The 22,803-nt window shown below is 54.6% G+C and overlaps 1 protein-coding gene across 3 annotated transcripts in view; it reads left to right on the plus strand.

Annotated features, from left to right (window-relative positions):
* PDGFRB (platelet derived growth factor receptor beta) overlaps positions 1-22,803 on the plus strand; it is a 31,044-nt gene that overhangs the window by 1,598 nt on the left and 6,643 nt on the right. Inside the window, exons 1-19 of one of the 3 annotated variants that reach the window (XM_056502017.1) lie at positions 4,008-4,169; positions 11,320-11,396; positions 12,340-12,636; positions 13,055-13,324; positions 13,595-13,722; positions 14,026-14,200; positions 14,774-14,966; positions 15,163-15,278; positions 15,810-15,936; positions 16,093-16,304; positions 16,939-17,033; positions 17,284-17,416; positions 17,800-17,904; positions 17,990-18,100; positions 18,467-18,620; positions 19,423-19,589; positions 19,821-19,939; positions 21,009-21,131; positions 22,527-22,638. In XM_056502017.1, the coding sequence (XP_056357992.1) occupies positions 11,348-11,396; positions 12,340-12,636; positions 13,055-13,324; positions 13,595-13,722; positions 14,026-14,200; positions 14,774-14,966; positions 15,163-15,278; positions 15,810-15,936; positions 16,093-16,304; positions 16,939-17,033; positions 17,284-17,416; positions 17,800-17,904; positions 17,990-18,100; positions 18,467-18,620; positions 19,423-19,589; positions 19,821-19,939; positions 21,009-21,131; positions 22,527-22,638 (2,686 nt within the window). In that variant the 5' untranslated portion in view covers positions 4,008-4,169; positions 11,320-11,347. Of the gene's footprint in view, positions 1-4,007; positions 4,170-11,145; positions 11,209-11,319; positions 11,397-12,339; positions 12,637-13,054; positions 13,325-13,594; positions 13,723-14,025; positions 14,201-14,773; positions 14,967-15,162; positions 15,279-15,809; positions 15,937-16,092; positions 16,305-16,938; positions 17,034-17,283; positions 17,417-17,799; positions 17,905-17,989; positions 18,101-18,466; positions 18,621-19,422; positions 19,590-19,820; positions 19,940-21,008; positions 21,132-22,526; positions 22,639-22,803 lie in introns of those variants that run through there. The other 2 variants (XM_056502018.1, XM_056502016.1) reach the window with 2 other exon arrangements.

Raw genomic sequence — 22,803 nt, forward strand, 5'->3', positions numbered from 1 at the left:
GGGGGAGCTGCCAGGCAGCTGCCCTAGTTGGCAGCCCTGGCCAGGGTCTGACATGAGGCTTGGAGTCAGTCCTTGACAGGGATGTCACCCAAGCTTGGGTGTGCTCTGACTGTTGTGGCAGCCACCAACCCTGGGCAATGTCCCTGAGCCCAAGAAACACCCCTAAATCAGTCAATGCATCAGGAGGGATTGGTGTTTTGGACAAGCACCAGCCACAGCAGCCCAATTGCAGCATGCACAGGGTTTTTCCTCTCTGCCTAAAGCCAGATGTCCCTTCCTCCAGCTCGAGAGCGTGGAGGGTCCTCACAGAAGGAACAGGCAAGGAGACAACAGCCATTCAATTCCCTGTCCCCAGATCACCTCCTGCATCCCTGCACAGGACTGGGAGTGTGGGGTGCCCACTGTCAGTGTGAACACAAGCTGCAGGACTGCAGTCAGGGAGAAGTTAGCCATGGCTTATTGTCCACAGTCCTGGGCATTTCTTGTGATGTGCTGCAGGGCTCTGGCCTGGGCTTGGTCCTCTGCAATCCCTACATGAACCACCTGGGAGGTGGCTGAGCACACATCCTACACCCTGGGATGGCACCAAGCTGGGTGAGCAGCCAGTGTGCACGGGAGTGTGGGAGGATGCCAGAGCTCCAGCAGAGTCCAGAGCCAACCAGAGTGGCTACAGTGGGCACAAACCAGATTGCAGCATGGTGCCAGGAAACCCAAACTCTTCCTGAGGGATGTACTGAAAGATGCATGGCTGGAGGCAGCTCAGAGGCAGGATGGAGGGAATGGGTCCTCCCTAGCAAGCAACACCGAGTGCTTCAGCAGGGATAGACTTGGAGTGGAGAGGCTCAGGGACAGCAGTGAGGGTGATGAGAAGGAGCTGCAAAGGACTGGGAGAGGGGTTGATGTGGCTCGTCGGTCGCTGGGTGTTGTGGGACTTGCAGTTTTCATTCACAGAAAAAGTCACCACAGAGAGAAAAGAGCTTTTAGGGGAAATATTTGTAGGCTTAAATACAGAAGGCTGAAGGAACTCACAAGTCTCAAAGCACATGCCAGGGAAGACATGGGCAGGCAACAGGACAATGTCACCATGATCTCTTTCAGCCCCATTTTTGGTGGGTCTGTGACAGGATTTCCAAGGCATTCAGAACAACACTTCCAGGGAGAGGAGAGCACTGAGCATGTCTGTAGGAGGGAGAGCAAGACAGGATTGTCTCAGTGAACACCAGAGAAAAGCTGACATTAAGAAATGCTCTCTAGCTGTGAGAGTGATGCTGTGCAGAAAGAAACTATGCTGGCTGGATGTGGCTTTGGCCAAATGTCCAGTGCCAGAGGCTCCAGGCAGGGACTTCTCTGCCTGGTCCTCAAGGTTCCTTTGGCCTCGGTGTTTGATGGGAAGTGGGATGGGATTGCCATGCTGTCCACAGTGTCAGGCTCCAGCAAAGCATCCTCTGGGCTGGAGTGGCAAAGGGCAGGAGCAGAGGGGCCGTGGTGAGTCCTGTGGGAGCACATCCACCAGCGCTGGCAGCTGGGGCTGCCTCTGACCCAGAGCTGGAAGGAGCTGGGGACATGTGGGCTTGGATGTATCCTATCCCTGCAAGGGAGGGCTGGAGCTGAACACTCCGTGGAGTTTGTTTGTTTGTACTTTAACCAAGGGAAAGAAATCCCCTGGAGAGGAGCTGCAGGGGGAGGGTATAGACTGGGTATTGTGTCCTGAGGGGCTGGAGCAGCTCCAGGAGGCTCTTTCCGCTCCGCCAGGCACATTGGACATAACGAGGCTTGTTTTAGGGGTGGCTGTTCCCCCTCCTCCTCTCCCCCATTGCCTAATTAGGGTTCCCAAGCTAAGCTCACCTCTGTCCTGTTCTGCTGCCACTGAGACACCTCCTGCTAGGGCAGCATGTTCCAGCAGCATGGGCAGCACAGAGCAGAGCCAGCTGTGACAGGGACACGTGCTGGGGATGCACAGAGAGTGCTGGGATGGGTCATGTGCTGAGCAGAGGGGTTCCATGGGTCCACTGTCCCCCAGTCTGGTAAAAGGACTGTACAGTGATGTACTGCTCCTCACACCCTGCTTTTCCAGGATCCCTGGGTGCTCACCAGGCTGTTGCACACCCTGGTCTGTTTGTGTAACCTTCCCTGGCAACCACCAACCAGAACACCATGGTGTGTGGAGCCTGTGCAGGGAGCAAAGAGCACACAAAACTCACACAGAAAGGCTGGTGCCAGGAGAGCCAGGGTGGTGCAGTGTGTGGTGTTTGTCCTGCACCCATGGATGGACTCCTCCAGGCCATGCCTGCAGGGGCACCTGCTTATCCATCCTGGAACTCACTGACACCCATCCTACACTCTTCCTTGGGCTCAGTAAGAACCAGTGTGTGATGGAGCTGGTGGGAAGCTGTGGGATGCAGGAGCTGGAGCAGGGAAGGATTGGAGAATGCAGGGATATATCAGGGCACTGCACTGATTGCTGAGCCCTGGGAACCCACCAGGAAACAGATGGAGCACTTCTCCCACGGCAGCACAGGGTGATGCTCCTGAAGCAGCAGGAGATGGACAATCCTGCTCCTCAGCCCCATCCTGCTAGACCCTCTGCCCTCCCTCTTCCGGCCCAGCTACCATGCAAAAGAGTCTGTGACTGAAATCTTAATGCTACCAAGACCCAGCAATTGGCACCAATTAAATTGCTACATTCATGTTTGAATTGCTTTAACTGGCGAGACACACTGTCTTATTTATACAAAAAATATGTTTGCTTGTGGGTTTGTCTGAACCAGTGCCAGCAGAAAATACACCATTTCAAGCCCTGTGCTCTGCAAGCTCATTCTCCTCTTCCAAAGTGGGAGTCACCTTGGTTTCAGGCTTTGCCAGGCAATGGCAGAACAGAAACACTGCTTTCCTGGGGGCTGGGCGCTGCAGGCACCACGAGAGGGTCCCCTCCTCTCTCCCCCAGGCAGCTGCCAAGTTTCCTTCTCCAGCCTGGGAGCTGTTTGGGAGAATATGGTCTGATTCAGGAGCAGGACTCAGTGCCCATTTAAAAGCTGCCCTCAGGGGGAGGGCAGGGGGTGCTGGCAGCTGCTGGTGCCAAGTCCTGCCTCAGCTTCTCCTCTGGAGGTTCTGTCAGGTTTTGGGGGTAGGGGCTGTTTGCAGAGCATGGCTGCAGAGGGGAGCTGATTTCTGATTTGTGACTGAGAGGTGAAGTTATAAAGAACCCTGCAGGCAAAAAGGGTTTATGCTGTCTGGGCAGAGCATGCAGGAGGAGATTATCCATCTCTGCAGTCCTGGTGCCAAGTGCCACCATCCTGGTCTTCCTGCCCCACACATGAGCCTTTGCAGGAGGGGGCAGAATCTGCTCACAGCACCAAGAGCTGCACCACAGGTTGCATTTTGCTCCCTCTCAGAAATCCAGAAGTACCAGGGCCGAACAAAAAGCCCCTCTGAAAGCAGCCTCTGCCCTTTGCACCCAGCACTGGCTGGCTCCATCCTTTCCCACCCTGGCCACAGTGCCAGGCTCCTCCCCAGTCCCTGCAGAGAGGCAAAGGGTTCCCTGACCACAGAGATGGTGAGTGCCTAATCCCAGCCACGAGAGCCTAAAACCCCAGAACAAAGCAATTTAGCTTGGGTCCCTCAGAGGCAGCTGAGAGGAGCTGATGCATCCACGGAGATTATCTCCTCCTCCACAGATCCCAGGGAAATGCTCACAAGAGGATCAGGTTGCTCAGCCTTTGCTGGGATGTTGGACTGCTAAAGCCACAACTCTCTGCCTGCTCCTGGGGCTTTGCAAAGCCCCTACATCCTACTGGGACTTAGGATGGTTCTTTTTCTCATCCTGCCTCCATTGCCCTCCCCTCACAGCTTATTAGTGGTTAATTAGAGCCAACTGGGACTTGGCTCCGGCTCTGGCCCCACCAGAGCAGCCACCCTGGATCAGTGGCTGTGAGCAGGTGATGGAGGTGCTGACTTGCTGGGGTCTGTTCTCCTCCTTGTGCAGACACCAGCAGAGAGCTTCCCTGGAATCACCATGGGAAGGCAGACATGGCTTTCTGGCAGCCATGGAACAAGAGAGAGGAATGCCCTGCAGATGCCAGGACAAGGGATGAGAAGCCAAGATAGTTCCTGACCTCAGTTCCATGTCCCCTGCTTCCCTCACTCTCTGCTCTGGTGGGGAGAAGCAGCAGGTAAGCAGATGGACTCAGGACAGGCAACCCCCATCCAGTCTGACATGCCCAGGAGCTGGGACCCCAGTTTGGGGCAGAGGGATAGGAGAGCTCAGTCACTCAGCCAGCCCCAAGGCTTTGCTACCCAGCTGGAGGGTCCAGTGGGATGCAGGGAGATGTGTGGGTCCTGGTCTGGGTCCCTGCAGCCATGTTCATAACTGACATTGCTCACATACTTGTGAAACAGTGTGGTATGTTCTCCCAAAAATGTCTTTGCTGTCAGGGGTAATGGAGAAATTCAGGGACAGTGATGGACGGCCCTGGCTGGGCTGTGTTGGATATTTTAGAGCATCCTATTGGAAAAGAGCACTGGGAAGAGCTGAAGTGCTCCCAAGGGGCACATTTGTACCTCCCTGAGGGGGTGATTGCACTACAAGGGGTGAGCCCTGAGTTTGCCCAGGGCTGCTCCCCACACCCAGTGAGAGCATCCCCAGACACAGTGCCAGACTTAGGGCTGTGCTCCAAAACTCTGGCCAGCCTCCAGCACCACTATGAGCCAGTCCCAGCACCACCAAGGCCCTGGCACACATCCTCTGCCCCAAGGAGGTCAAGGTGGGCAGGATTTGACCAGGGTGGGAGGCACGGGGTGCAGGAAGGGACAGCAGGGCATTGCCTGGCACATGGCAGCCGTTCCTCCCAACACCCCCTCCCTCCTTCCCCAGGCCCAGGTGAGCCCTGGAGCTCACCCAGGGCTTTCCCACAGTCCAGGCTAAGCCTGCAGCTCGGGGGAGCAGCCCACGGGGTCTGGCCTTTCCTCTGAAGCGGAAGCAGCAGAGCATGCGCGGCTGAGAGGACCATGAATACCATCACTCGGGGCTGGGGGATTATTTATAACACTGGCACCTCTCCAAACAGATGTTTCTTTTTATTCTGAACTTGCACTAAATGGGTCACTCGTTTCCTCTGTCTCCCATGGGTTTAAAACAGAGGGGGAAAGAGGAGGGGATATGGGTGAGAGTGCAGGGCTCGCCCTGGTCCCACGTCCCTCTGTGCTGTGGGATGTGTTGTGGAGAGCCCATGGCTGGGGGTTTGCTGGATTCTGTGTCTGGACGTCGTGGTCCCCCTTGCTGGGAGAGGGAGGATGGCCATGGTCAGACAGGGACATGTGGGGCTGCCTCCCCACCCCATTCCTCACGTGGCTGACCCCAGGGCAGCTGAATCACACTGCTGAGGACTTGTCATCCCCCCTGGCAGTCTCCCTCCCCTGCTTCAGGCCCTCAGTCCCCATTTTCAGCTTTCTGTTGTACCCTGCCAAAGCCTGTAGGAGGTTGGGTGTGCCATCTGGTGTGCTGACATCCACAGCAGGACCCTCATGACCTCAGAGCCCATTCTCCAGGTGCCACTGAGGCTGGGGACCAGAATCTGGGGTCCTGGGCAAGGGCTCTGGTCATGTCAGATCTGCTCCCTGCTGCAGAGGTCAGCAGGGGAGCCATCCCTCTTGTGGGCTCAGCTCATCCCCAGAGGTGACATCTGCCCGTGCTTTTCCCATCTCCTAGAGAGCTCAGGCTGTGGCTTTAGTCACATCTTCACAGCCAAGGAGCTCTCACAAAACCACACAGAGGGTTTTGGCATTGACACTGTCTGTGCTTGCAGAACTTCACCTCTCCCAGACTGAAACACCCCCAGATCAGCACATTGCCAACAGGCACCCGGGCTCTCAGCATCCCCTGGTCTGAGTGTCTGGGTAAAGCTTTGGGGCCCCCTTGGCATTGGCAGGTGGCCAGATGAGGAAGGTTTTGCCCCCAGGTGTTCATCCTGGGGCAGGGATGGTCTGCAGGACTCAGGGGAGTGCCCAGCCCTGCTGCTCCTCAGTCTGGTTTCAGATTTCCTACCTCTGTGTTTTATCAGCAGCCGTTTATGGGCCCTGGGATGACAAGCTCCCCATGCAGTGTGCCCTGCCTAATTCAAGCCTTTTGCTGGGAAAAAGAAAAAGGGCTCTGTGATGATAATCTGGCCTGTGAGTAAACACAGTGTCATGGGAGCCAAGGGACCCCAGAGGAGAGATGTTGCAACTCCGGACAACTCCAGCCAAGGGGAAAAAAAAAAAAAAACAGCCAAAAAAAAACAACCACTCAGTTTTATTTAGATTAAAGGGTGGGAAAGAAGCAGTTGCAGAGGCCAGAGGGAGGGTGGCAGAGGAAAACAGGACAAGCCAAGGAGTTTCACTGCCAGATGAGCAAGGTTTGGGTTTCAGGGGTCACCAGCCTTTGCTCGGGGAGCCTTTTGCCTTCCAAAGGGGGGATGGTGTCCCCTTCCCCCTGCCAGGAATGCCTTTGCTCCCTGGCTGTGAGCAGTATTGATCATGGGATCCATACAGGGAATTTTTTGTTGCATATGGGCACCCATGATCTCACTTAATGACTCAGATGTGCTTAGACAAAGAAGAAATGAAGTATATTTGACTTCCCGCTAATTTGCACCAGATGTCCCTTGCCTGTTTGGCAGGGCGGTGGGGCCATCAAGCATTGTGGGAGCGCCTGGAAGCACAGCCCTGCTAGAAAAGCGGCTGGAAATAGAAATCCAGAGGAAGGGAAAGGATTGGCAGCTGTGTGAGAGCTCCTTCCTGAGCAGATGAGATGCCCTGATGGGCAGGAGCAGCAATGAGAGCAAGGAGAGCATGGGCAGAGAGAATGGATGCAGGAATTGCCCCTGGAAACACAAAACAGAATTTGCTGAGAGGGGGCTGTGCACCCTGATTTCCAGCAGACTGGCACCAGTCACCTTACTGGTGGCTAATGGTCTGTAGGGACCAGAGCTCCTGCCGAGGTGGCTGCCAGGGCAGCTGTGGCTGCTCTCCCGCTCCCCAGCCTGCTGAGCCATCCCCTTCCCTGTGCACCAGCTCTGCAGGCTGGTTCTTAGCTCCCACAGCTCTGGGGGTGCTTGTGGGACCCTCCACACACTGGTTCTGCACAGGGCACTGGCTGGGGAGAGCCAAGAAACATGGTCTAGGCAGGCTGGGAGGAGTGCAGTGGACTGGGAGGGTGTTCTTGGCGCTCCTAACCCATCCTCTCCCATGGTTTATGATGTTTACAGGGCTGGAAATGGCCCTGCCCCACATGATGCATGCTTGGGGATGGGCAGTGCCATGCAGTGTCCGTGCCAGCAGTGGTGCCCTGTGTGTTCTGTGTGTTCTGCTGGGACACACACAGGGAGCAAGTGCAGAGGGAAAGGGACTCAGAGTATGGCAGGGCACACAGAGCAAAGTCAGAGGAAATTCTTGCCTTGTTACCCAAGAATAGTGAATACTGAACCCACACAGCATATTTTGGGCATTAGCAAAGGCATCTTAGGCTTACTAGCATTCTTAAGGAAGAGAGAGGGCTGGAGTGGGGGAACATGAATGAATCAGTAAGGTTTGGTGATGCTTGAGCAGCTTAGCAAGGCACTGTGAGATGCAATGAGTGGAGGTGGTGCCATCCCCAGCAGAGGCTGGACGCGGCTCCTGCTTGTATCCAAACTCCTCTCCTGGGCGTTGCCCTGCTCCTGCTGCGGCGATTCCTGTCCAAGTTCATCAGCCGCAGAGGCATCAGCCCCCGCCGCTCCGAGGGAGTGGAGAGGAGGCGGGGGAGAAAGCTCGGCTGTCATCGGGTTTGGGATGCAGGAGAAATGGGAGCGGGCTGCTCTGGAAAAGCTGTGTAGTCATAAGATGGGAATCATGAGACTCGAATGCCGGTCCTGGCGCAGCCCTGGCCGTGCTGTTTGACCTCTGCTCTGTGTCCTGCCTGTGGGATCACAGCAGTCAGAGCCCTGTGCTCAGTGCTGCAGCTGCTCTGGGATGTTGGGGTGACCCCTCCATCCCCCAGAAATCCCCTGCAAGAGCACAAGGCTGGAGATGCTCAGACAGGATTCCAGCAGTGCCTGACCTCAGCTGGCCCTGGGACACCTTCCTTTGCCAGCTGGGAAAGCCAGCAGCCCCAGGGCTGGCTCAGCTCTCTGCATCTCTGCTGCAGACTCCACTCTCAGCTCTGCCAGGCTGGTGTGATTACAGAGGGGAGATAAGGACAGGCAGTGTCTGTGTCACCAGTCAGGGACGTTTGCCTGTATCTGTGTCTTGTTTGGGCTCCAGACCCTCCCGGCCACGCTCAGCCCGGCAGTGCCTGGCTCTGGCCTCTCTGGGTGTAGCATGGGGGCGAGCAGGGACGTGCCAGCTGCCAGGGACCAGCCTGCCCACAGCACTTGGCCAAGCCCCAGAGTGGCCCCCAGGACCTGAGCCCTCCCAGGACCTGAGCCCATGGGGAGCACAGCCACCCCACAGGCATGTGGGGCTGATTGTGGTGTGGGGCTGTGTCACCCAGCCAGCCCTGCGAGCCAGCCGACCTCCTGTCTCCTCTCCCAGCCAAATTCCTCCTTTAGAATAATAAACAGTGTGGCTCAAGAGAAAAGCTCCTTTCCCTGCCTGGCTAGGACTGGTTTGCCTTCGCATCGAGGAGCTGGAGAGGGGCAGAGGGAAGGTCTGTAGCAGTGCTGGAGGGAGGAAAGGATGGTGTGGGGTGTAACATGGGTTTGGAGAGTTGGGACAGCATCTGCAAGGTGGGAGGCTGCCATGGAGCTGCAAGGCTGAGTGAAGGGTGCTGGACGTGGCATTGCTGCAGGAGCTCCTGGCCTCTGTGATTGTGGCTAGATGGGTGAAGGCAAAGGATCCCATTGCTTGAAAATACCCAGATCCTGGCTTGTGGGAAGGATGTAGGAGTGTGAGGGCGAGAGAAGATCACCCAAGGCAGCTGGGCATCGTGTAGGTGCCTGGTGTTTTTAGGTGTTTGGGTCCCTGGGTGGGATAAACGTCTGGGTGCCTGCTTTTGTATCACTGAGTGGGCTTGCTCCTCCTCGTCTGGCACTCTCAGTGGCACTCACAGTTCCTGCTAAGAACAAAAGCTGGGATTGAGGAGAGAAACAAGTGCTCTCAAGGCTGGCAGTGAGCTGGGTGCATTTGCATCCCTGGTGCAATGCCTGTGTGCACCCACATGTGCAAGCACACGTGTCCCCGTGCCAGGAGCGGAAGGTTTGTCCCCCGCCTCCCGCAGGACGGGCAGAGCTCAGCCAGCATCTCCGAGCATGCCTCTCGCCCCGGCTGGAGCAGACAAACAAGGGAGAGGTCACCAGACTCTGCGAGACGTTGCCACCCTCCCACTCTGCTTGGGAAGCATCTCCAAGAGAAATGCCTTTCTGCAAAACCAACAGCTTTATTGGAAGCAGCTCTGAGCGCAGCGGGGGTGGCAGGCGGGGGCTGTGGGGCTCTCTCTGCTCTCTGGAGCTGCACCCCTGCCAGCCCAGCACCAGCACACAGCCCTGCCTGGTCCAGCAGGGCAGGGTTACCCATCAGTGACCCTGCAGGGATCACTGCTGGAGTCTGTGTGGGACAGGAGGCCAAGATCTGGCCTGCAGCAGGACAGTGACAGCCATGGAGATGGACAGGCAGATAAAAGCTGGGCATGAGTTTGGGAGGATCTCAGCCCCTTACACGGCAGGATTTCAGCCCCTTACAGGGTAGGATCTCAGCCCTTTATAGGCAGGTATCTGGGGGCTGGGGTGGTGACTACAACCTGGCTTGTGCATGCAGGCAGGGAAGGGTGAAAGGAGAGGAACCCAGTTGTCCCTACAACCTTGAACATTGAATAATGGATGAATCACACACCTCTGTAAAGGAGAATGGGGAAAGGAAGGTAATTGTTCTCATGGCAGTGCCTTGGGGGGCAGAGATTAGATTGTCCATCCTTCTCTCTCCTGCAGCTTGGTGCTCCAGGGTGGGTGCAGGGAGGTCACATTCATTTACAGCGTGAGTTTCACCTCGGTCCTTTCATCCTACCCACCCCCATCTCTTGCCCTAAGTGCTCTTATCCCCTCTGGCAAACGAAGAGAGAGAAAGAGCTATAGAGGCTTTTTTCAGGAGGAGAGAGACGGGCGCTGCTGAATAAGCTGGAGACCTGGAAGGATTTGTGGTAGATCAGACTTGTGTTGAGCCAAAGCAAGAGAATAATAAAAACATCTGACAAGCGCACGTCATTTAAAAACCATTTCCTCCTTAACATCAAGCAGAGCAGGAGGCCACTGCAGGGCCAAGAGGCAGCAGAGAGCTCAGTGAGAGACAGGGCTGGGGCTGGCTCAGCAAGCCCAGATGGCCACTAGCCCTCCTCGGGCTGGCAGGAGCTCCCCAGAGCACTGACAGCATCCCAGGGGATTCTCCTCGGGGTGTGCCCGGTGGCAGGGCAGCAGCTCAGCCCTGGGCTGCAGCGAGGCTGAGCTGTGAGGTTCAGCTCACATCCCCAAATTCCCCAGTGAACTCCTTTCCCCCAGGCACAGAGAAAGCCTTTTCCCTTACTCTTCCTCTTGTCGGTGTGTTCATTTTGCTTTTTAGCAATACTCGTTCCCACCCTACGGGCACCATGGGGTGGGGTACCTGTCACCCCAATACACAGCAGACAGATCCCTGCTCTTAGGGACCTCTGGCCTTGTCTCCTTTGGCTCCTGGTTTGCACCAGGGAGGGCTGAAAAAGCTCTGTGGGAAAGATTTCTTGACTACAAGGATTTAAAACTAAAAAAACCACTTAGATATTCTCTTAAATTTATGTATTTAAAAGTTAAATACAAGAAACTTATTTTTTGGTGGAGTTTCTTCTGGCTTGTTGTGGTTTAACCCCAGCCAGCAGCCAAGTGCCATGACAAGGCTTCTTTTATTTCATTGGAAGGAGCAAACAATGTGGGAGGGTTGGAGGGGCATCTGTTTTCTAGCAAGTTTTATCTCACTGTGACTGAGGGAAGAAAAACTAAGGAAAAAAGGCAAGGGTAAAGCAGAGGGAGGGAGAGAGGAAGGCAGGGCTCTGCCAAGGAGGGAGAGGCATTTCCAGCTGAGATGAGCAAAAGTTGACACAACTGCTGGAGCCTCCAGCAAAATCCCTGTTTACCAGTGGGAGAAGCCTTAGAAACTGCAGATCCAGCGTGGGGGGGAAGCACCACTCCCCCAGGAGGGAAAGGCTGGAAACTGGAGAGATGGAAGGTTTCTGAGGTGGAGAAGTGAGGCCAGGGCTGGGGTGGGGGCTCAGGGGGCCCTGTCCAGGACATCAGGGGGATCCCCCCTCTGCCCAGGGCTGTGCTTATGTCACTTTGCTCTTGGCAGGACTCAGACACCAAGCCCAGAGCCCAGCATGCTGTGCCCCACTCTCAAGATGTGTCTCTGGCTCCTCATCCTCACTGGTGAGTGCTGTGTGTGATCCCTGGGGGCTCCCTGGGGTGAGGGGGAGGAAAGGGGCAGTGCTGTGGGGAAATACTGGGGTGCACAGCATGCTCCAGGCACATCTATCCCTGCTGAGGCCTCAGATCCATGGGCTGACCCAGTCCTGGGGCAGGGTGGATGTAAAGTCCCTTCATGGTGGGAGAAGGAGACCTTTCCATAGGCAGCAGTGCCAGGTGTGCTCAGACCTTCCTTAGCAGTCACCTAAGAACCCACATTAGCTGGACACCCCACAGCAGGAGGGATTTGGCCAGATCCCATGCATCCAACACCCCCCACAGCAAGGCACCAGGGCTCTGGCTGCACCTGGGCTGTTCACAGCATTGCTGCAAGTCCCTGGAGCTGTCCTGTCCAGCTGTGGGGACACCAGAAAGGAGCATGTCACAGCCCCATTGGGACATCTGGGCAAATGATGAAGCCATTCAGGAAAACCTTGCCTGCTCTATTGTTTCCAAAGGATTTCCTGTAAGGTTTCCCTTTCATTCCTTTTACTCTTTCTTGTAAACTGACATTGTTTCAGCCTCGTCTGTGTCCATGTGGACAGGCCACCAGAAGAGCAGGGAATTGCCTCCTATCCTCCCTGAGGGTTCTCCACCCAATATTGCCACAGACAGCATGGGCTGCATTGAACACTGCTAAATCCTGTCATGTGTGATTTGCTCTCCAGTAAGGGTTGCAGGGAGTACAGGAAATGAAGGGTGACCCACCAAGATCTGGACTGGCAGGATATTTTTGAGGAGACCGTGGGTTTGTCAGTGGTGATTACACTAGGGAAGGCAAACCTAGGAAAGATTTTTTTACATTTTTCAATGTAAAGGCTGACATTACAAAGCAAACACATTGCCATGAGATGTGTTCCTCTGTGGATTTCAGAGGAATTCAATTCTCGTGTCACTCCTCTCTCAGGTCTGCTGGAGGCCGCGTTTGGGGACAGCAGGCTGCACATCGAGCCCAGAGACACTGAGCTTGTCCTCAGCCTCCACAGCACCTTCTCCCTCCTGTGCTATGGGGACAGAGAGCTGCTCTGGGAACGGGAGGGGCAGCCCCTGGCTGCCTCGCTGGAGCACAGGGATGGTGTCTTTGTCAGCAATCTCACCCTCAGGAACGTGACAGGCCATCACACCGGGGAGTACACGTGCACCTACAGCCCCGAGCAGGCTCCAGAGCCAGCGGAGAGGAGAGCCCTGTACATCTACGTTCCAGGTAGGGCTCACCATGTCCTTGCCTGTGGGTTTCCATGGGGTTTAGCAACCAGGAAAAAGAGGGCTTTGACTTACTGTTCTGTCTCCAAGCACCTCCCCAAATCCCTTCTCCAATAGAAGAGCCCTCATGGTAGGTCTCTGTCTGTGGCATGTCTCTGCTGTGCCAGCTCATGGAGAGTGGGGTGTGCTGGGACAAGTGGTGGGGGAGCAGTGGTGCTTGGTGGTGCTGGGTGTCTCTCCAGGAGACATTCGACAAGCACACAACATGCAGCTCTACTTTCCCAAGGGAAGTATGGGAAGAAGCACCCCACCAGCCTGGAGTCAGGGCTCTGAGGTGGAGTGTTCCTGGAGGAGCACAAAGCAGCCCTGGTTAAGTTTCCAAGCAGCTTTCTCTAACCAATGTTCCCTCTCTCCCACAGATCCCTCCCTGGTTTTCCTCCCTGCAGTCACCTCTGAAGAGGTCTTCATCTTCATCACGGGCTACACAGAGGCTGTCATCCCATGCCGTGTGACCAACCCACAGATGCAGGTCACCCTCTATGAGAAGAAGGTGGAGAACCCCATCCCAGCTACATATGATCCACAACAGGGGTTTAAAGGCTTCTTTGAGGATAAGACCTATTTCTGCCGGACATTTGTGGATGACCAGGAGGTGGATTCAGACACTTTCTACGTCTACAGGATCCAGGGTGAGCTGACATTGTCTGAGCACACATGTGCACCTGCTGTGGCTGTTTCTTCAGGCTAGGAAACACCAAAGCTCTCCCCCTGTCTCCTCAGTGATGATCAATCTGGAGGCTGGGTTTAGTCCTGTCTCCATTAGAGAATGGGTTTTACTTACAAGTCAGCTCCATCCCTCAGGGGAGACAGTTTCCAGTGGACCAGTCCACCCAGGATAACTGGACTGGCTGCCCGCTCCTCCCTTCACAATCCATTCCTTTGTTCCACCTTTGGCACAGTGTCATCTGTGAACGTGTCCATCAGTGCAGTGCAGACCGTGGTGCGCCAGGGAGAAAACGTCACCGTGATGTGCACCGTGAGCGGCAACGAGCTGGTCAACTTCAACTGGGACTATCCCCGCAGGCAGGTGAGTGCTGCACACCCCCAGCTCTGGGCAGCAGCTCCAGCCTTCGCCCAGATGGGCCATGGCAGTCACCCATCAGCATCCCATGGCAGGGGTTGTGGGATGCTGCTGCTGCCACACGGCAGGTTTGATGGGGATGTGCTTGGATGGAGACTGTCTGTCCCAGGGGTCTCTGATCAGTGTGTGCTCCCTGTCTGGTAGCAGCCAGGCTGGGGTCCTCTACCCCTTTCTCCCTCCTCCCTGTAAGCCCAATGGCAGAACATGTTTTTGGCTCCTCAGACCACGTCTCGTGTCCCCATGTTGCAGGCAGGGAAGGCCGTGGAGCCAGTGACTGACTTCCTGCCTGGATCCACTCATGAGATCCGCTCCATCCTCATCATCCAGAACGCAGAGCTGGAGGACAGTGGGACCTATGTCTGCAATGTCTCTGAGGGCTACCATGAGAAAACAGACAGGAAAGACATCACTGTCCAAGTGATCGGTGCGTTGCTGCCCACACGCCCAAAGCCAGCAAACCCTGTGGGTGTCCTGGCAGGATGTCCCAGAGTGACCCCCTCTCCTCTCACAGCCTCCAGCATTCTCCCCTCCTCACTTCTGCTCTAAGTAACCATGACAACAAGCCAAACCTCACCCCATGTCACCCCTGCCCACTTCTTGGCTTCAAAACATTCCAAATTTCCCTTCATGGCTTTTGTGACCCTTTAATACCCTTGAGGGTATTGGTAAGAGCTCCTCTGCACTGTGCAGTGCCAAGTGATGTGAAGACATGTTGTCTTCCATCTGCATCTAACCTTTCATGTAATTTAGGGGAAACTGCCCCATCTCCATTATCTCCACAAGATAACAGCCACATGCCTCTGCCTTGTGAGCTCCTCTGCTCCAGTGTGGTTCTGCATCCACACTCCCCTCAGACACAAATCCGAGGTCTTGAGGGATGGATCTGGAGCTGCCCCACCACTTCTGGGTGTTCAGAGTTTTGTTCCAGACCCATGTTTATCCAAAGGGCCAGGGAGGGGTTGTTCCCCTCTCTCACCCCCTCTTCCTCTTGCCTCAGAGCGTGGCTTTGTGCACTTCCACACCTCCCTGCCCAGCACAGTGTATGCTGAGGTCCACAAGAGCCACACCATCCAGGTGGAAGTGGAGGCTTATCCCCAACCCAGCATTGTGTGGCTGAAGAACAACAGGACATTGACCATGGAGAGCAGCAGTGAGTTCACTATCACCAGCAGGAACCTGTCAGAAACCAGGTACGTGCCCATCATTCCTCACCAGGGTGCAGAGAGGGGGTAATTCACAAAGGAATCTCCAGATTCTGGCTGGACACAGTTGGTGATTGAACAGTTTTCTGTGGGTGGATTTCGAGCACTCAGATGGGTGGGAGCTGGTTGCCTCCAAGCATTACCAGTCCCCACAGCCATCACTCTGGGACTGTGTCTCCCCCAGGTACCAGACTGCTCTGGTGCTGGTGCGGGTGAAGCAGGAAGAAGGAGGATTTTACACCATTCGGGCTTCCAATGAGGATGATGAGCAGGAGCTCTCCTTCTATCTGCAGATAAATGGTGAGGATAGGCATGCACACACATGGCTGAGGAGAGTGGGAGCAGCCTCAAGGGGTGGTACCATCCTTCACTGCAGAACCCTCAGAATGAAGCCATTACTCCTATGGCCTCAGCTCCAGAGTGGTCTGGCTTAAAGAAAGAGCATTAGAGCAAAAAACACACTCAGGTGAAATATCTCACACTTGGCTTCAGAGCAAGAGGGACAGGGAAGCAGCACAGACACCATCAGCTTGACCAAAGGTAGAAGATGTAGAGATGATTGTACAGCTGCAACGTCCAGGACTTTCCCCCATGCTCACCCTGTCTCCAATCAAGCTACATGGGAGCAGATCTCCCCCATAACCCCCTCAAACCTTATTCTTTTTGCTGTTCCATTTCAAAAATATAACACAATGGATGTGATGAGTCGTAGCTCATCCCTAGACTATGGCAGGAATACAGTAGACTCACATTCCCCAGAGGAATCATGTTCCCCTTCCATCCTGCAGTCAGAAAGGAAGATTAATTCCCATCACTGTGTTTTGGTTTCAGTGCCAGCCAAAGTGGTGGCTCTCAAGGAGAATAACAGTGCCAGCAGTGGGGAGCAAACTGTAACATGCTCTGCTGAGGGCATGCCCCAGCCAGAGATCAGCTGGTCTACTTGCAGCGACATCAAATGGTGAGTGGAGGGACGGAGGCCATGAGAACAGCTGGACTTTTATCTAGTGGAATAACAGGCTATCCTTTAATTGTATCCTGCTGCACACACTCCTGGCCATCCCAGGGTGGTGCATGGTCCCTGCTGCCTCTCAGTGCCTCTCTGCTGTCTGCACAGGTGCAGCACCACGGGCCAGCCCAGGCGGCTGCTGGGGAACGAGTCGGCCGAGATGGGCGTGCAGACCAACGCCTCGTACCTGGCGGAGCGGCGGCTCTACCGCGTCAACAGCACCCTGCAGCTGCTCCGGCTGCACCAGCCCCTGCTGCTCAGGTGCACCGTGCACAACTTCCTGGGCACCAGCTCCCAGGACATCACGCTGGTCCCACACGGTGAGGGCTGAGACAAGCTTTGAGTAGTGGGAGACAGACCTTTCTGTGTCTCCAGCCTGGAAACCCGGGTGCTTCTGCCCCAAGTGAAGCTTCCTGTAGGTTGAACAGAATAGATTCTTCTAGTTGGAGTGTGGAGCCCTTATGCCCAATAGCTGTGGACACACTCTTCCCACTACTGCCAGGGCCATCTCTCCAGGGAGGCAAGACAAGTGCCTGAGCAGGCCCCCAGTGTCTTGTTGTTAGCCCATGGGTCACTAGATGGTGCCACGGGCTTGAACATTCATGTGCTGAACATCCCAAATATGAGGAAGGATGGTCTAAGCCCAGGCCCAGGGCTGCCAGCTCTCCCCCAAGCAAAACAGCCCCTCTAGATCTTTGCACCTTCCCATGGCCAAACCTCTCCTGAGGCAAAAGCCAGTAACAACCCATCACCCCATCATCCCTGGGGGGCTGGCTCTGAAGTGCTGGAAATCTGCCCAGGAGGAGACTGTCCCTACCCAGAGAACAGCTCAGGGTCAGTGTCTGGGGGTAGAGTGTGCGGTGACCTCTCTGCACTGCTCTCACCTCCTTTCCCTGGGTGCTCAGGCCATGCAGGGGTGGAGGAGTCTGACTGCTGTCCCTGCTATCTTTGCAGCCCTGCCGTTCAAGGTGGTCATCATTTCTGTCATCCTGGCCTTGCTGGTCCTCACTGTGATCTCCCTGATCATCCTGATTGTGCTGTGGCAGAAGGTAAAAGAGGAGAGTGTTCCCAGGCTGGCACCATGGTACTCCAGGGTTAAGGTGCTGAGCCTGATGATGTCCCAGCTGCATCAGGATCTATGGGCTTCCATCAGTTCCTGCGTGCCCCTGGCATCTCTGGGGTAGATGGGGAATGAGACAATTGCTGTAGAGACCAAAGGCTCACTAACAAAGCCTAGATACAGCCCTCTCTGACTCCCAGCCTCTCAGATGTCTCTTTTCCCTCTGCTCCCTGTTCTAGAAACCTCGTTATGAGATCCGCTGGAAGGTGATTGAGTCAGTCAGCTCTGATGGGCACGAGTACATCTATGTGGATCCCATGCAGCTCCCCTATGACTCCACCTGGGAGGTACCCAGGGACAAGTTGGTGCTAGGTAAAGGCTCTGCAGGTCCCACTGATGGATTCCTGAGGTCCTGGCTCTCTGGGGGTGATAAGTTTTGGGTTGAGATCTCCAAGGGAGACCAGTCCAGAGCAGACACAGAGATCCCTGGAGATATGATCATCTAGGACCATGGTGGGTGGCCAGCTGCCCCCTTTGGCATTAAGTACCATGTTATTCCTGGCCATCCCACCTTGTAACTGGCAGTTCTGGAAACTAGCCTCAATCCCAAACATCATAGCTCATGTCCATGCCCACCAGAACGACTGCAGCAAGGCTGGTGTGGTTTCAGACAAGCAACTTGTATTTTGCAGGCTCCTCTCCTCACATCTCCTCTAGAGCATTGCCAACTTTTCCTCCTGGCTGTTTCTTTGCAGGACGCACTCTCGGCTCTGGTGCCTTTGGTCGTGTGGTGGAGGCAACAGCCCATGGCCTGAGCCATTCACGGTCCACCATGAAAGTGGCAGTCAAAATGCTCAAGTGTGAGTACTCCCCCTTTCCACAGGACCAACCAGTGCCACCCTCTGCCCTCCTTGCCCTGCTGCTCACGCTGGCTCTCCCCAACAGCCACAGCTCGCAGCAGTGAGAAGCAAGCCCTCATGTCCGAGCTGAAGATCATGAGCCACCTGGGACCTCACCTCAACATTGTCAACTTGCTGGGGGCCTGCACCAAAGGAGGTAGATGAGCCCTGAGCATCCTGTCTCCTCTCTCTGCTTCCCTGTTCTGTGCTCAGGAGGACAACTGTCCTTAGAATAATTCCTGTTTTCTGGTTCCAAATGATTCAGCCTTCTCCTAAGAGAGCCTTGTGAGATTCTGAACACCTTTCTTCCAACCTGATTGAAACTGGGAAGGCACATGTCTGTTAACCCCCACCTCCCTCCACAAACACAAATTTCAAAAGCCAAAAAATACTCTGTACCAGAAAGGTGGCTTTTCCCTTTGGCCCTGCCTAGACACCCTGCAGTCTGGTGATATCCTTGTGCAGTGAAGTTCACGGTCTCTGCGGCCAAAGCAGGGCTGAAGCAGGTGTTGTGTCCCACCAGGACCCATCTACATCATCACCGAGTACTGCCGCTACGGGGACCTGGTGGATTACCTGCACCGCAACAAGCACACCTTCCTGCAGTGCTGCGGGGACAAGGCTCGGCGGGAGGCGGAGCTCTACGGCAACGCCCCCAAGGAGGACCAGCTGCACAGGTACCGGGAGAGCATCTCTGCCCCTCCCTGCTGCCTGCCCCATCCTAGCCCCGTCAGGGAGGGAGGCTGGCACTCCCAGGAAGGATCCTGCACTTCTCCAGAGTGGTGAAATAAACACTGGCCCAGCCCTGGGACACAGCTGGCTCCTCTGCTACCTTGTTAGACCAGCCCATGTGCCAAGCAGTGACTTGCAATCGGCTCCTGACAGCGAGGAGTTAGCAAACTGTGTTCTGGAGCCTGCCAGCTGCTCCATGCCAGTTGGGAATATTTCCTGGCATCGTTAACATTATTTGTTTAACCATGGCCACGCACTGAGTACAGAGACACAGGGTTTTCCAGCATGTCTTAACCACTGGAGATCTCAGCTCTGCATTTTCAGGGCAGGTTGTGTTGCTACCGAGCCTAAGGGAGAAGTGCTACATGGAGGGCAGTTGCACAAGAGGTGCCAAGGAAAGGAAAATGGTCCTTTATCTGGCTGCCAGCTGCAAGGGATGCAGGCACAGCAGAGCAGAGAAATGGTCCCCTGGGAAGTTAGAAAGCAGCATTTCCTTCCAACACACCAAAACAATAGCAAAATAGAGCAGTGTTACAGCTCCCCCCTGCCCTTGGTGCCTGAAGGCAGCTGAGGTCTTCCTGAGCACTCTGCCATTTGCACACCACTTCATCCATGATACAGGGCTTCTTCCCTGGCTGTGTGGGACATTTCAGTGCTGGGGATTTCAATCTCACAAATCATCATCCCCAGCCCTCATGTCTCCTCCTCTCCTCTGGGTCTGAGCAGCCTCCTTGCTTCCCCCCACAGCCACCTCTCCATGTCTGTCGAGAGTGACGGGGGCTACATGGACATGAGCAAGGACGACTCCCTGGACTATGTGCCCATGTCTGACATGAAGGGGGAAGTCAAGTATGCTGACATCGACTCTTCCAACTATGGCACCCCCTATGAGCTGGACAGCTACTCCCCCTCAGGTAACAGCTTGGCCACAGCAGGAGGGAGAGCTGCTTGTACTTTGGGTGTTGGGTGCCTTTGCTTGCAAAGGTCACTTCTGGGGCTCGTCCAGCAGCAGTGGTAGATGTCCTCACAGTCAGAGCTCCTGGCTCTGTCCCATTGTTGCTGGAGGCAGAGCATTCCCCTTCCACTAGTGGGAGGCTCACCAGTGTGCTGGGTAACACCAACATCCATCTCTGCTTGCCCTCCAGCTCCTGAAAGGACAGACCGGGTGACACTGATAAATGAGTCTCCACTCCTCAGCTACATGGACTTGGTGGGCTTCAGCTTCCAGGTGGCCAATGGGATGGAGTTCCTGGCTTCCAAAAATGTATGTATGCTGGCTGGTCTGTGGCCAGCAGTGAGTTTTCTGCCATGTCCTGTGGTCAGCTTCCTCTCACTGTCCCTCTGCCCGTGCCAAACTCCTTGTGGGATAAGTGGCCGTGCAATTGAAGAGCTGCTGACCACTTCCCTTTGGAAACACAGTCCTGGAGATCAGCATGACTGTATTTGCATGTGACAGCTAACCCTGGCTCACACTGAGCTTCAGACCTCTAATTCCCTCCTGTGCTCCTCCTGAGCTGGGTTCAGCACAGCTGTAGCATTATATCATCCCTATTTACTGGGATGACCAAACAGTGTGCAGGGAGCTAAAGCACAAGGCACTCTGCAGCAGAGTAACTATTCTTCTTTGACACCCTTATTGCACTGCATGCTCTGAGCACCCCAGGAGTCATCAGAAATGCTTGCTCAGTGGAAATTAAGCCACCATGGAGAACTAGGCTCTGGGATTTCCTAAAGTCTGGCAGTAATAGAGCTGGATTGTGTGAAGCATCACACAGGGCAGGGCTAAAAGAAGGCGTCAATGGCATCAATGCAGAGAGAAATTCCTGGCTCTCTGCCCCCAGCCAGGCAGTCTGATCCCTAAAAGTGCATGGTCAGTCCTCCTGCAGCAAATGTCAGGGACCAAATGTCAGACAGAAATGTCTGTTCATATGGAAAACATCCAACATGCTGGAAAACTAGGAGACACAAGCCAGGCTGTTGTAACTCTGATGTCTTCAGGCTGCTGGGTTGGATTGTGCAAACAGAGATGGAGACATCCCCTCCTTCTAGCCCATCAAGCCCCCTTGCTTGGTCTGGCCCTGGTAATCCCCTCTCTGCTGGGTTGTTCCAATTACCCCTGCTGGATCCATGTGGCTGTTGCTGTCACGGATGCAGTCCAGGCAAACAGCAAAACTGTGGCAGCTCTGCTAGTGGTTGAGCCTGATTGTCCCTAGAGGTGAAATGATGTAAGGCTCCTGTCCCTGCAGCCCCAGGAATGGGCTGGAGCTAGAGCTGGGTGTGTTCTCAGGCTGTGAAGGCTCCTTACAGTGACAGTGCTCTGTGTCCCCCTGCAGTGTGTGCACCGTGATCTGGCTGCCAGGAATGTCCTCATCTGTGAGGGGAAGCTGGTGAAGATCTGTGACTTTGGCCTGGCAAGGGACATCATGAGGGATTCCAACTATATCTCCAAAGGCAGTGTGAGTACCAGGAGCCTTGCAAGCTCTTTCTTCCCCAGGCTCTGAGCTTGGCACCTGCTGTGAGCCACCTGTCCATCAGTGTGCCCAGAGGTGGTGACAGGGCAGGACTCCCAGGAGATGATGTCAACAACCAGCCACCCTTCACTTTGTTTGCTCTGCACACTGTGAAGCAGCAGAATTGCATGCCCACATCTCCTGGCTCTTTGCAGAAGAACCTGAGCAGTAGCAAAACTCAGGATTGTCCCCTGTACCCTGTCCCAGTCCTGGCAGCAGTGCTGCATCCTGCCAGCACTGAGTGTGGTCCTGAGCTGCAGGCAGGAGGAGGGCAAGGCTAGGCAGCTTGGTAGGGCTGTAGTGACTCACTGACCACTCTGGGAAGAGATTCACAGGATTCTGCTTTAACCACTAGACCACAAGTTAAGAAGAAGTCTCTTCTTGCAAGCAGCTCCTTTCCAGAGAAATGTTTCTAATCTTTTGAGGCAGGAGAGGATAAGGCTGTAATTGAGCTTTGCCAGATACCATTTCCTTGTGATTTCAACAACAACCTATTCACTCCTGAGGCATTTGTGTATCTCCAATCCCAAGCAAAGCAGGCCATGTAATTCCCAGAGAAACTGAGGCTGGGGGAGCTGGGAATAGAGACAGGTGCCTTAAACCCCAATCTTTAATGTACAAACTACTTAACTTCTCTCATGCTTTCTCCCATGTGCTGTCAAACAGGTACTCAGAGCTTGGTCAGGGGGAACCTCCCCCAGAGGAGTTGGGGTTTTCAGTCCAGCCTTGACATAGCTGGTTTCCTGTCCAAAATGGGAAATGAAACTGAGCCCCTTTGCAATCCTTCCTGGGGATTATTTTGGTATTCATTGTGCAAGCAAATCCCAGGAGCAGCACAGGCAGTGCTGCCTACAAGCTAGTCAAGTGAGGTTTTCTTTTTTATTACTCTGCATGAGTAAGGACAGAAAAGAAGCTGGATGTATCCTTTGGCTCTTTTCTGGTCATCTCTTAGCCCCCTCCAGGCTGTCTCAGGTTTCCAAAGTCAGATAGGCCTGGACTTTCTTCAGGAGTCTTTGGTCAGGTTGTGCAAGTCAGTGGCCTCCTCAAGAGCAAGGGAACAGAGAACACACACTGTGCATTCATCATGGCAGGCTGTGATGGAAATGGATACAGCACATCCATTCTTTCCTCCTGCCTGCTGGGTCTGTTCTGCACAAAGAAAGAGGCAACTGGTCCCTTCCAGAACAGACTGACAGCAGATGTCAACAGATGTGTTGAATTCACAGGCAGATCTGAAGGGTCATCTTTGCTTGTAAATTGGCTGTCAGGCTCTCATCTGTTGAAACAAGTGCTGTGGGTATAGCTGACTCTCTTCTTGTCTCATTTTTGATTCTCTCTTAGACCTTCTTGCCCCTTAAGTGGATGGCTCCAGAGAGCATCTTCAACAACCTCTACACCACCCTGAGTGATGTGTGGTCTTTTGGGATTCTTCTTTGGGAGATATTCACTCTAGGTAAGTGCCCTGGAGGTTGTGGTCGTGTCTGTAGTTCTGATAATATGTTAGTAGGATCCCTTCAAAAACAATAAAAATGCATTTCTAACCCCCAAGTCCCTACTTTATCAGCCAGACTAGCACTTCATTCCCTGTCTCCTTCTTCCCCATGCTCTCGTTGCATTT

The sequence above is a fragment of the Oenanthe melanoleuca genome, chromosome 13 (assembly GCF_029582105.1).
Source record: "Oenanthe melanoleuca isolate GR-GAL-2019-014 chromosome 13, OMel1.0, whole genome shotgun sequence".
Lineage (NCBI taxonomy): Eukaryota > Metazoa > Chordata > Aves > Passeriformes > Muscicapidae > Oenanthe > Oenanthe melanoleuca.